This window comes from Erpetoichthys calabaricus, chromosome 10 (assembly GCF_900747795.2).
Source record: "Erpetoichthys calabaricus chromosome 10, fErpCal1.3, whole genome shotgun sequence".
In the NCBI taxonomy this organism is placed as follows: domain Eukaryota; kingdom Metazoa; phylum Chordata; class Cladistia; order Polypteriformes; family Polypteridae; genus Erpetoichthys; species Erpetoichthys calabaricus.
Genome location: NC_041403.2, coordinates 62076519 through 62090379, shown reverse-complemented (window position 1 = coordinate 62090379; position 13861 = coordinate 62076519). Strand labels below are relative to the sequence as shown.

Genomic DNA, 13861 nt, shown 5'->3' with positions numbered 1-13861 from the left:
GAGAACTGAATCAAAAACAAGAGTTTGTTTTGTTTTTTAACTGAAGAGATTAAAAGTTAAAGAAAAGTGAGTGGAAATATTATCACATAGAAAGCATGCCTCATATTTGTGCATATCTGCTGTGTTTCAATAGCAGAAGGTCAACCCAGTTTCTCAAACAGCTAATTAAAAAACTATTAGGACTGAAAGTTACATATTATACTGTATTTAAGAAAACAGACATGAGCTAAACCAATTTCTTAACTTGGTTCCCACGTTACTTCAGCACCAAACATTTACTGTATGTATTTTTTCACATTTAGCCAGGCATTTCAAGTCTGTATCCCATGATATTGTTTACTTGTCTTTATCCAACCCATTTCATCTTTATTAATTTCTTGTTCTCCAATCCAGGATTTACTAAAAGAAACTGCTGAAATATTACATTTCCTAATTTCTTTTTATCATTTAAAGTTGAATTAACTCTCACCTATATAGTCCTTTGTGTATATTTAGTCAGATAATGATTCGTATTTAGCAGATTGTACTTAATTATTCCATTCATGCATGAACATAAAGTCAGAGTTTAACTAATGCAATGATAATTTAAAATAATTATGAAGTGAAATCTTTAAATAATTTCAATAACACACTTCAAAGAATATTTTTTCCATAAAATCTATAGCTGTTAGCAGCCCTGACTCTCTTCTCAAGGAAAATAGATTCTGCCAAGTCAGTATCTGTATGGATTGGCCTGTGTGGTGGAAGCTCTGGCGGTACATCCGGAAGTCCTCCAGGTGTCCCCAATACTCTTCCCCCTAGCACTTCTGGGTGTGGTGGAAGTACTGAGGTCCAGGGCTCCCAAGGCATCGGGGCGCCCCCTGGTGGTGACCACGGGCCCCTACAGGGTTGAGCTTCCAAGTTCTGTACCCGTGGTCCCCAAAGCAACCAGGGAGGACGCCCCCTCATGTCCTTGAGGAGGCACAAGCCCTCCTCCGCTCCTCCTGGGCATCCTAGTCGGGCATGAACCCCCGCCGGGTACCACAGTGCCCCATCGCCAGCGAAGACGCGTCAGTCTGAGCAACACACCCCGTTACGGCGGTTCAACCCCGTGGGTCCTACTCTCTGTCCAGGGTCCATTCAGGCACCCTGGAACTCTCTTCTTCTGCACCCTCTCCGAGGTCTCGTGCCTTCGCAGCCTCTGCCGGTTGTGGGGCTGCCCCATCGCCAGCTGAGTGTCGTCCTGCCAGAAGGTCCGTCTGATGAGGGTCGTCTTCCCACGAAGCAGGTCCTACTGCTCATCCCGGGCCCAATCCTGAAACACGCAGAAACACTGGGGCAGAGCCGCTGCCTGGACACCCTTCCCTGGTGTCCCTCTGTGCCGCGCTCCCCCCTTTTACAAGAACCCCGGAACTTGCCTGTTTGGAACCCCCTCCGCGGGTTGCGTGTCCCTCCAGCTGACGGGACCGCCTGCTTTTCTCTCCATTCCACCAGCTCTGGGGAGTGGCCTTTCACTAGATGTGCGCACCCAGCTGCACGTCCCTTCCTGTTGGAGGAATCGGCACTCATCCCTCCATCCCTCCTTTCCCTCTTGGACGCCCTGACGGTTTGAGTCTGCGCATTACAAACGCGCAGCCCCATTCCCGTCTGTGTCCATGCAGAGTGACAGGAGACTGCCGCAGGCTCGGGGCGTCAGGAGCTAGAACCCAGGGCACTCATTAGCCCCTGTCCGCTCTGCCTTCTCGCTGTTGCTCCCCTCACCTCACGAGCAGCCTGCACCGCCGCATCTGCTGTCGGAGACTCACCGACATGGTTCCGATCACTGATATCAAGGGCCCCATCGGTGGGATCTCCCCTTCTCTGTATGGGGTCAGTCTCACTTACCGTCCCCGCCGGGTCCCTCCGGCTGAAGCCTCCAGCACTGCGCCGATCCGCCCACTGTCGCAGCGTCATCATGGACATGGCCGCTTTCATCTCCAGCTCCTTCAATCCTCTCCGGAGGACGCGCAGCACCTGAAACAATGACTCCACGGGCTGGAGGCATTCCTCCAACTCATGCAGAGCCATGAGCAAGCACAGATTGTCAGTCGGCGGTTGCCTTACCTTTTTGTCAGGCAAATCCGCCAGTTGCTCTCTGTGGGGCCTTCCCACAGGCCCCGTCGGGTCCTTCCTCAGCCCGGGATTGACATTCCTTGGGCCCGCCTCCATCCAATCATCGGCAGACACGCAAGACACACTGCCCAATCCCGAGCCTGTCACTGGGAGTGACTTCCGGTCCGCGGCCATTTTGGCTCTGTTTCTCTGCCTCCTGGTGCGGTGACGTGCCTTCCTGGAACCAAGTAGCTGCTGCGGCTTGTCGAGCTGCAGCGACTCCTTTCTCATGGCACCGCATGCTGCCACCTCGGCACCGACGACAGCCTGGGGCCATTTGTCCATCACTAAAACCACAGTGGCCCTCCTTTATCACACATTTTGCACTCCTCTTAACATTGGTTGCCAAGTTTTCTAAACAAAAATAAGGAACAACCTAAGGCAACAATTGGGGTGGGTGGATGATTTGTGGGGGTTGGCGGTGTTGCCAGGCGGTCCCCCTTGGGACTGTCAATGTCCTTCCACCTTGGATTTTTGCCACTGCATAACATATCTTGACTCTCACCAGGCAGACTTTTGTCCACCTGTCTTGTTGACTTCATGCCCCAACCATTGATAGTCCAGCAAGTGCTTTTAAGCCTTAGCCAGTAAGCACTTCTGATAAGACCATGGAGGGATTACCACCTTTGGAACACCTAGTGTCAAGTAATCCACCTAGTGTTATATAATCCACCATGCAGCCTTAGGTATCAATGAAGTCCAGAACCTATTCTCTTTTTTAAAGACTTCAGCAATTGACATGCTGCCGCTCCATTATAAGGTAGCAGGAGACATACTGTATACAACATAAGAAGGTTTCCTGTCTCCATCTGGTTTATTCTGCTATCAGATCTCCTAACACAAAAGGTACAAACTAACTTAGGTTCTTTCCTTAACACAAGATAGAAATACATGTCAAAACCAGCTATATACCTTACCTGTCTCATTGTCTATGTTATGCCCTACATATTAAATCCTAGAAACTTCTGGTAGGCTTCTTCACTGACCTTTGCTTCATAACTCTACCTTCAACATAGTTTTACTATGACCTCTTCAACCCTTAATGGACTGCAGTTATATGCAATCTATTTCTCAACTTGCTATTAATAAACACAGACATTGACTTTCAAGTTTTTGCTTGAAAATGACCTTTATATACAACAAAGCAATTAACAGAAAATATATGAAGATACAAAGATACATCCTGGGTGCTTTAATTCACCATTCAGTCAAAGAAGAAGTAATAAGATGATGATGAACATTCCACTCCCAGGTGTCATCTTTGTACTCTTGAGCAAAATGAAGATACTGTATAGTATAATGAGAGAGATGGAGAGAACTTTTTCTCAATTATTTAAAAGCTGCAGGGGTGGAGAGGGAACTCCTCCAGCATCAGCTGCCCCTCCTTGCCATAAGATGAGAAACCACACCCCAGTATCAGAGGATATTGACATTATCTTTTGCAGTTTCTCACAGCACAGTAAATGCTTCAGACGTTGTTATCAGAAGCTCGGGGCTAGTGTCTGAGATTCCCAGCTAAGTAAGCAAAAGTGTAAAATAATTAAAAAGAATGTAAACTCTTGTTTCATGTTCCAACTTCCCCAGTATGTGCTGCACTTCTGTTGAGCTTGGCAAATGTTTAGAGTGGCAGCAAATGTCCTCTCACCTGAAAAGTTTCAAGTACCTCCTGTACACCACCTATTAGAGTGAGCACTATGCTTTAATCTTGTGCCCTCTTTTTGCCACCTTACTGGTGACAATCCATTCAAAATGTTAGAAATGTATCAGTTACTTCTGCCATTGAACCATTTGTTCCCACATCTTACTGTCAAAATCATGTCTTCTGAATCTTTACCTTATCTGCATTCTTTGTCATGGCCATATCAGCCTTAATCAATCAGCAGTCCAAGAAGATAGTAAAATATGTCAAATAAAAAAAAAGATATTCTTATGCTAGTGTCATAAGACTATAAATTCCCTCTAATTCCATGTTATGTTATAATCCATTTATATAATATCCATCTAATGTTTATTTTACAACTTAAAAGCCTTAAGGTCTAGCATCTACAAACAGAGATTTAATTATGGAGTATTTTGAAAATAAAAAAGCAATGTTTAAAGCACAGCACTCATGAAACATATGCCTTGAAAGCCATACCTGACTACTGTAGAACCTATTCCTGCTGTCATTTTTCCTTTGTTGATGTGTAAATCTCTTATAAGGAAAAAGTTAGATTTGTTATGGGCAATAATAGATTGTCCTCTATCACTCAATATTTCTATTCAAGGAGTCATTCTTCACAGAAAAAGATATATGAATGACATTTGCAGCAGTACGAGACCAAGACATTAACTGTCTGAGAAAGAGTCACGCTAATGCATCACAGGTGTGAAATTACTGGAGGAGAACTGAATTTCACTGACACTTCGGGAGTCTTCAGATTCTACAAGAAAGATGCTTGAATCAAGCAGAGCAGAAGCCTGCCATGAGGAGAGGAGTTTTAGTCTTTCAATGTTATAAAAGTGGATTCAGAAAAATGATGGGTGGTTAAGGCATTTAAGTACCAATGTAGCCCCAAAAAACCCTTTCAAATATACTTTTTTTTTATTATGTGCCTTTGTTTTGTTTTATTCACTTTCTACCTACTTTTTTTATTTGAATTAAAGTAAATTCAGTTACCTTAAACTATATGAAGATCAGTTTTTTAACATTTGCCAAAACCTTCTCAATTTGAAGCATAGAGCACTGAATGTGGAAACAAGGAGCCCAAGAGTCTTAGAAATGGGTTTTTAAAACCTTCCAGACTGCAACTTTTTTATGTTCATAAACATGTTTTGCTTATGGTGTGATAACTCTTCTCTAATATCTGCTACAATGGCTATGGTTTGATCTAAAGGACACATTTCAGTTAGTATTGCCAGGGCTGGTCTGAATCAGAATTCAAACACTTAGTCAATTTGTTGATGTGGACACAAAAGACCACTCAGGCCCAAGGCATGGCCCACAAGTGCAATAAAAGTCAGGCAGTGAATATTCTTATAACTGGGTGCAGTTTACAAAAATCACAATAACCTTTTCACACCACAAAACCATTTGTTTGACAAACTGCTTATCAAAAAAATGGAAGAATTAACCAAACATTTTTCTCTCTGCTATATAACAGAGCCACCAAAAAAAATCTGTCAAAATTCACTGTGGAAAATATGCAATAATGTAGAAAATCGGGGAGAGGGCAAACACTATTATGGCACCAGCAGGAATATCTTCCAACACTTATGCAAATATGCATTGGTCTCTGAAGTCTGTGTGCTGCCTTAGGGCTGCATTAATTCTCTTACAACTCACTAACCATATAAACTAGGACTGACTGGACTTGTGTTTCCAAACATTAAAGATGAATTCATGCAGGAAAACGAAGTTTGTTCTTATGCCAGAAACCTGACATGCTTTTTCAAAGTTTTAGTTTGTACTAGCGCATCTGTCCCTTTATCTATCAGGGAGATTTTAATACTTAATACTTGACTTGGTTGGAGTTGTATGTCCGGCTCAAGCCCTGACAATTTTAATAACATCTTGATTATTAATTAGGGGGCAGTGCGGTATTTCTGTCTGGTACTCTACTTATACTGAACCTGTGTTTTTTTTTCTTCCACTTTGTGACTATATTAGCTTTATTCAGGTATTTTGGACTAATACCCAGATTTATTAGTTAATTTAAGCTATGTGTGGACTAATAAAATAATGCTAGTTGATGAAACACTAATTAATTTAATTAAATACATAAATAGCGCTTTTCTATCCTACTCAAAGTGCTTTATGAGTGGCCAATGAGTGGCATCTAGGCTTGCTATGGGCACTGCGTTGTGCCATTGTGGCCTACAGTTTATTTTATGACTATATCGTAACATATCTGTATAGTATAAGTCTACTTTGCATTGAACCATTCAGACTTTTACAATTATCCGTCTTGTGTGATTCAATGGGCAGAATATTTTCAGAAAGTAATGTTGAAGTTGGGTCTTTTTAGCCACAATCCTTGACTTGCTAGTTTCTTTTGTCAACTACCATACACAGCATGAATAACATATGCTGTTATATGTGGCTAAATTTTATATCTGTGATACATCATTTCCTGCAGTACGATGAAAGATATCATTTTTGTTACCTTGAGTTTCTTTTACATTATCCTTTCACATGCATTATGAGACAAATATGTTGTGAAGAAAGGTTACTGTTCAAATGCTATTTGTGATTTCACTAGTATTGCCACAGGTACCATTAGTTGGTGTGTCATCAGAAGTCTGAGATATTGCATTTTTTACTACAGGTACTTTGTTTCTGGGTTCTGTAAAATCTGTAAGAAGTATTTTTACCTTGACAGTGTTTTACAAGATGAAAAAAAATCTTAAAAGGTGTATTTCAGCAAACTGAAGTTTTCCTTTAATTATAACCCCCACAAACCTTAGTTTGACACATTGTTATTTGCAGCAAAAATAAGTCGATCCATTGTTTATTTTGTGGTTAATCATTTGAGTTTGGTAACACACTAATACCAAATGATCTAAGACAAAGACTAACTGACATGACTGATTGATATTCGTTCTAGTATATGACATGAATAGTAATTCACAAATTCCCCCAGTAAAAGCATAAATAAAAAAAAAATAACAAAAAGCAATAGACACACTCTATATGACTATATGTAATATCAAATAACAAGTAGCAGTTCTTTAGTTTGGGCTTGATTGTTGTGTTTTTTTATTTTTTTACTGTGCTTCACTCCTGAACAGTTGGTATGACTCTCCCCTGATACAAACAGATGTTTCCAACTACATCTGGATACAGATTTTTGAATTCTCCGGAAGTACAAGATACTAGTTTTCTTCATGGATGCATTTTGGTGGCCCACTCTCTTTTATTTTTAGGAGTGAGCCCTTGTTTCATGATGTTCAGGGACATGCGGCATGAGAACGTAAGCCGACTTCTCTATGTCAGAGAAAAACTCCATATGTATAACCAATACGTTAGGGGGTATCAAAAATACCTACATATTAATAATTAAATAACAAATGTAAAGTACAAAAAGTGAGAAAACAAGGAATGCAGGTCCAAGAGGTGGGACATTGGTGTTTACCCTAAAATTTGTGAAATTCTTATCCTGCTATTCCTTAAGTTGTTAGAAAACTCATAGTATGTTTTGTAGAAGGGATGCTTTTCAAGTATTTATTTAAAATCAAAAGGAAATGAAAGTTCTGTAGCTATGTGACAATAAAATGTAGTCATATTTGTTTATACAGCTCTATAACCCCTTTTTGGTCACTCTCTCTGTGTAGTGTTTATTTTCTCTGGGCACACCAGTTTCAATCTAATGTTCCAAAAATGTGCTTGTTAAGAAAATGGAGAATGTAACTTCACCTGATATGAATATGTGTGTGTCCAGCAGTTGGTTACTGTCCCAAACTAACCTGAATTCTGACCTGAGGCCAATACTGCTGAAATAAGCTCCAGCCCCTGGCACAATGTTTGAGAATTAAGTGCATTCATTTAAAGATCTGGTGAATTTTATATTTCATATTCTGAACAATGTATTCATGAGGGATAAAATGAGAATAAATTATTCATGTTTTCATTACCTGTATTGCCCTGGTCAGAGCTGCATGCAGATTTTTACTCACAGTAAAGATATCACAAAATAATTCCAATTCAGTTTAAAATGTTTACAGAACATTTATTACATTTATGTGAACAACTTTAAAATTGTGGAACTCATCTGCACGAAAAACAGCTACTGCTCAAGTGAACAAATGTGGACTGGCAAGCTCTTAATTTTAAACTAATCTGCTCATGCTATTTACATTTTGATCAAATGTTTGCTTCATAGAGCTTGATATTTACCACCAGCTCTGCTGCCAAAAAAAGTGATTGCATAATACTCAGCTTAGAAAAATATAGTAATTTAAAAGTACACCATTTTCATTTAGAAAACTCTTCTGGTAGGCGTTTTAGGAAAATAATTTACGCTCCTGTAAAAGCAAGCAACTGACAGACAATTTAATTCACTGGTAAGTGAAAAACAAGTAATAATCAAGTCAGAAAATGCAAAGAAAGCTTCAGTGAGCATGCTTTATGTGGCAGATGCATTTTTGGCTTATTGCTCAAATGGGTCTCACTCCAGCGTAAATACACCTGGAAGCAAGTGTACATGTGCCATCAGGTGATGTTTAATGTCACCTGAGAAAAGCAACAAAGCAATGGCTCCACAAGGCTTGTCATGTTTAGTGAAACAATACAGGATGGTGTTGAAAGTAGCTGACCTGCTCAAACAACACCTGTCCAAATGATAAATTGGGCCTTACGGAATGCAGCAAAGGGCAAACCAGGATATAAAGGTGCATCTCAGGTTAAAACATCACCAGTACACCTGTCAGTTATCTGATTAGTGTTTCTAAGGAAAATGTGCTCTGTTTTATTTCTTCTGTTCAGTGCAGACTCATTATGGTGGAAATGTGACAAAAGTCTTCCACACTGTTATATTGTGTGACATTTAACAGGACAGGGGCTACACAAGGCCAACTAAATATAGAATTAACATATACTAGACATGTTTTAGATGCAACACATGCAATGGCTACATAATGTATGGGTAAGAATTCATTAACTTAACCTTCATATGACAAATGTAAGTCCCTTCCTTTTAGGCTAATATTGTACTAATACTGTGCATTCTCCTATCCCTCCTTCACTGCAAGTGTAAAGTCAAAAAAGTTGTGGCCATAAAATAGATTGTTGTCCACATAGCCAAGCATGGATGACCCCTGATGTCTAACTTTAAACTAATCTGGGAAAGCAAAGCAAGGTATTTTGTTCTGACAACAAATGATACTTAAATAAAAACTTGGATCATCATATGAAAGTGCTTACCAGTGTGGCACATGAATTTTATAGAAACGCTGAGTGCTAGATGAACCTTCCAGAGCTGAATTCCAAAATACCTGACTATTGTGATGTTTCTTGATTGGTTTATAAAAGACCTTTTTTTGAAACCAAATTTAAGATTTGCTTTAATTTTCTTCATAATCATGGAATAATTTGAAATGTACTTGTTTTATGATGGCCTCTGAGTATTTTAATAGTAGATTTCCTGAAGCCTACGAAAAAAACTAAGAATCCCGGCCCATCTTAAATCCCTTCGCACCTCTACCATTAGCGTCTTTTGTTTTGTAAATGTGTCAATCAGCACAAGCAGCAAGCAGCCTGCTGTCCCATACCCCACCTTCATGAATAGATACCTAAAGCAGAAACTTTTTCCATGTTATATTAATAATGATGAGAAGTGTATAATGTTTGAAGACTTTAGTCCAAATATCAAATAAACACGTGCTTTTATTCAAGAATATAAACAAAGAAAAAAAAGTCCTGATTCTGCAGAGGACTCTAGAAATGAACCTGGAGTGTCAATGTAGATTCTTCAGTAAGTACTTTAGCCATGGCATAAAGAATAGTTTCTGTCAAGCTCAAAAAGCTATAACATGAATTATACAAAAACCTGTCATGCTTTCCACACCAAAATCTTAAGTACTGATTATGCCAATTCTGGTAAAATTGATTACTTATTCCCTAGCAAAGATGTTCATTCAAGTCCATAGTAAGATGTATTGCATACATGTGTATTGATGCAATTAAATTGATATTAGAATGAGCTGTTTTGGGAGGCAAGAATTAATTTGGCAGTTGGAATATCATGACAAAATAATTTGCTTTAATAGGGATTAGGAAGAGACTGTTCAAATCTTCGTACTTATAGGTCTCTCTCTCTCTAACAGTGGAAATAGTGGAAATGAAACGAAAGACATTAACAAATTATATCCATGAAGCCAAAAGGAAAAGACAGGAGGACAGTATCAGGTATAGCAAGGGGACATAACTGACAAAAAGGATCAGGGAGAGGACCATCAGATGACACTTACAGGGAATATGTTTAAAAGTAGATGCAGAATTCTGGATTGGGAGATGCATTAGGATGGGATATCTATAATAGGGTGTTCCACATTATGTTTGTTTCTTCTTATATCTCCTATTGTAATTCTATTTTCAATTTACTGAAACATCGATCACAAAAAATATTCATTTTCATGAATCACTACAGTCAATTGTGGAAAATAGTGTAGAGCGCTTCATTAGTTACTATAATATAATTAATTTCCTTTGAACTATGACTTGCCAGGGTACTTCTGTAAATATTGTGGAGATGGCTGGCTGTTCATCCTGGCCAATACCCCCAGGCCACCAGATGGAGCCCTCCCTGTAGCATGGAAGTGCCCCAAAGACCATCAGGGAATCCTGGACAATGGAGTTTCTATTCCCAACCCTGCTGGATACCGTGGGGCCCACCAGAGGACGCTGCAGGGAGGCTCAAGGACTTGCATGTGCCCTATAACCCAGAAGTACGTCTTAGTCACAGCGACAGAGGAAATGACGTGCTTCCGGGATGAAGGAGTGTTTTTATCCGACACGGAAGTGCTAAGAAATCACGTGGACAGGGGTTCAGGAGCACTTCCGAGTCATGGACTATAAAAGACTGTGAGAAACCCCAGACGAGTGAGTTGAGCTGGGAGGAAGGGTAGCAACATGTCTGGGAATGGAGGATTGTTATTGAGTATTGTGATTAAGTATTGTTTATTGTATGAGTAGTGTGGAGTGGAGGGTGCTTAGTGCATGTTACTATTATAATAAAAACAATAAGTCTTGGACTTTTACCTGGTGTTTGGCGTGGTACCTGAGGGTTCAAGGGAGCAATAGCGGCCCCTACTGTTACAATGTGTAACCATAATTGTGGTTCGAGAACAAATTGGTAAGTCATAAGCCAAAAGAGAAGTTGTAACCAAAACCAAGAATCAAGAAATTTGTAAAGTGTAATCAGAGGGCAGAAGAAAGTGTTATTACCAGTAAATGTGAAAACTAACAACACAAAAGTTGATAAGGTACATATAGCACCAGCATATTAAAATGTTGCACTAGTAACAGCATGATGCGCACCCTTCAAAAACTGTCTCCCATCCTTGCCACTATGTGTAAAGGAAACAAGACAATGCTGCAGAAGTGCGTGAATCATTTTTAACAATGTTAAAAGCACAACAAAAGAAAAAATGAGCATAACAACTAGATTCTTTAGCCTCAGGAACCACAAACAAATTCTGAAACTATTTTAAAGGTAACAGGTGGAAAAATTAAACTGATAAGTCAGATAATGACAGCTCAACAGAACTAGGAGGCACTACACCACCACTCAAATCATTTAGGCTACAGTATCAGTTCAGTACAGACAACATATTGCTGAAATCTTACCAAAAATGGGAAAAGAAAAGCAAACAGACACAAAGGACACAAATCATTAACCACAAACTCTAAAAGTTCCTATGAAAACACGTCAGCAATAATAGTGTCACTGGCAACAGTACACTCATTTAAAATATGGAGAATTTAAGAATATTCATTCTCAGCTAGAGGTACTGGACTGCTTCCTCTCCATCTGAAGGGTGTACTTTTCACTTGAAGCAATTTCGAAGCACATGGTGCAAACATGGCTAAAGTAAGCAACCTAGACACCATAAACTCTGACATTGGACTACAGCTGTACCCTGCCCATGTGCTACAAAATCACAGCAAATCTAATTGTTTGGATTGTGTCTGTTTTAATGTGATTGGTGTGCACTGTGTATTTCCTTATATCCACAGAAGCAAGGTGATACATGGAACAAAGTCTCCATAAATTAATTCTCAAAGAATAATCACATCTAAAATCTGAGATAAAGTTTTTTTTTTTAAAGAATATACTTGAATGCATAAATTAAAGCTAACATGCAGAAATGTCCAGAAAAAAGATTGTCTTATCACCTCATTGATGAGAAAGCTAGATTGCCTTAGAAGCTGGTGGGGTTTAGGGTAGAAAAATGAAAGGAAAAAAAAAAAAACTTAATGGTTGTTTTATAGATAAAACCAGGAATTAGGCATAAAATACTGTATGTAGAGCTATGTTACAGAAATGAATCAATGAGTTATAATTTTTGATAGATATTTTTACACGAACATACCCTAGCAACTGCTGCTCATTTTAATATGTGCTTTCATACATATGAATGAGTCATGATATTTCTAACATTCTGGAAGATATTCTGGTGTGAACATTTTTATTTAGTGTCATATATGCTTTAGAATTTATATGTAAAATCTTGAATGTAACGGATTCAGCTGAAGGAAATATGAGGGAAAAAATTGTGACTGAGTCCTGAAGAGTTAACATACAAGATGATGATCCACTGCTGCAGGCTAAGGATTTCAGTTTGCTGTCATCTACCTCATTAGCTTTCTTTTCACAAGTAACAAATACAGGCAAAAGCCTAATCTAAAATCAGGATGCTTGTCTATCCCCTTTATTTAGTATCATATTCAAGGTCAAATTCCAAACTACAATCTTTACTTCTGTGTTCTAAAAGCTTTTCATTTTTATGTTTACTTCAAATACTTCAGACTACAATAGTTTAATATGTATTTTTGCAACAAAATCATTTGCTGTAATGAAATGAAATATTTTGTGATCTTAGCAGTTAGTCTAATGAAAAGATTATTCATTTATTTTCTATAGTTTGTGTCTTTAGAATGCATTAGACAGACTCAGCAAAGATAAATGTATCTCTTAGGTTTAAAGAATGACATTTTGTGTTAGTATAATTATTAAAGATGTAAGATTTCTCTACAGGTGAGTGCCTATGCTTTGATGGCTATGTGAAGGATGCCGTGCACAAGCATCTCTGCATAAGGAACGTGTGGGGACTTAATCATGGGTAAGCTGTAATTTGCTTTTTTAAATTTATATGCATAATGTCTGTGCAAGAACTGAATATTACAATCTTGCTGATGCTGTTCTGTGAATGTGCATGTTAAAGTAATATTGCATACTCTGATAAACTGCTTCTACTAATTAAAAGTAGATTAGGAAGAGAGATACTTGAAAGGTTAGAAAAACAAGTAATGTTTTACCTCAAAGAGATGACAAATGAAAGTTCAATATATGGACCTGCTGGAGCTTACACTTTGAAGTGTCTGTCAGTTGTCACATGCTAACGGAAAAGGAAAACTGGTAATTTGAAATACCCACAGTAGCTATAGTTTGTACAATTATGGTATGCATGTGAATAAATGGGCTTTTAATTGCTCCTTCTGTTTCATTTTTAAAAAAACTACAAGTGGAAAAATTCATGTCACATTTAGCTGTGTTAGATATTGAAAAAAAAAATTAAAAATGACTATTGGTTATCTCACACCAGCACAGGCTGTATGGTTTGATACTGTGTGAGTATCACTGGAGCAGCACACCCAAAGAATTGACTTGGAACATGCGAGTGAAAAGTACAATGTCTGTCTATTTAAACAAACCCATAAAATGTGATTTGGAAGCTCAGCAGTACCGAAGGATGTTTAGAGAACCATCACTTGCTTCTCCACATTGTTAGAAACCAGATGAAGTGATGCGAGCTTGCAGTTAGGAGATTCACTGGGTGCCTGTCATTGGGAGTGCAGTAGACACTGGGGGAACAGCCAAAGGAGTGCTCAGGACTTGCTGGATGGTTTAAATACCTCGAGGACCCTGGGCGCATCTAAAATATCCAGGAAGAAGGACCAGGAAGAAGTTGTTATTGTTAGGTTGGCCTGGTAAGATCCTGCTGTCCTGTTGTATCTGCACTTTCACCAGGA

General features: G+C 39.0%; 1 protein-coding gene across 3 annotated transcripts in view; it reads left to right on the top strand.

The window, feature by feature from the left end:
• astn1 (astrotactin 1) overlaps window positions 1–13861 on the top strand; it is a 1266263-nt gene that overhangs the window by 403374 nt on the left and 849028 nt on the right. For all 3 annotated transcript variants that reach the window (XM_051933197.1, XM_028811318.2, XM_028811317.2), the window contains one exon: window positions 12867–12951. In XM_051933197.1, the coding sequence (XP_051789157.1) occupies window positions 12867–12951 (85 nt within the window). The remainder of the gene's footprint in view (window positions 1–12866; window positions 12952–13861) is intronic.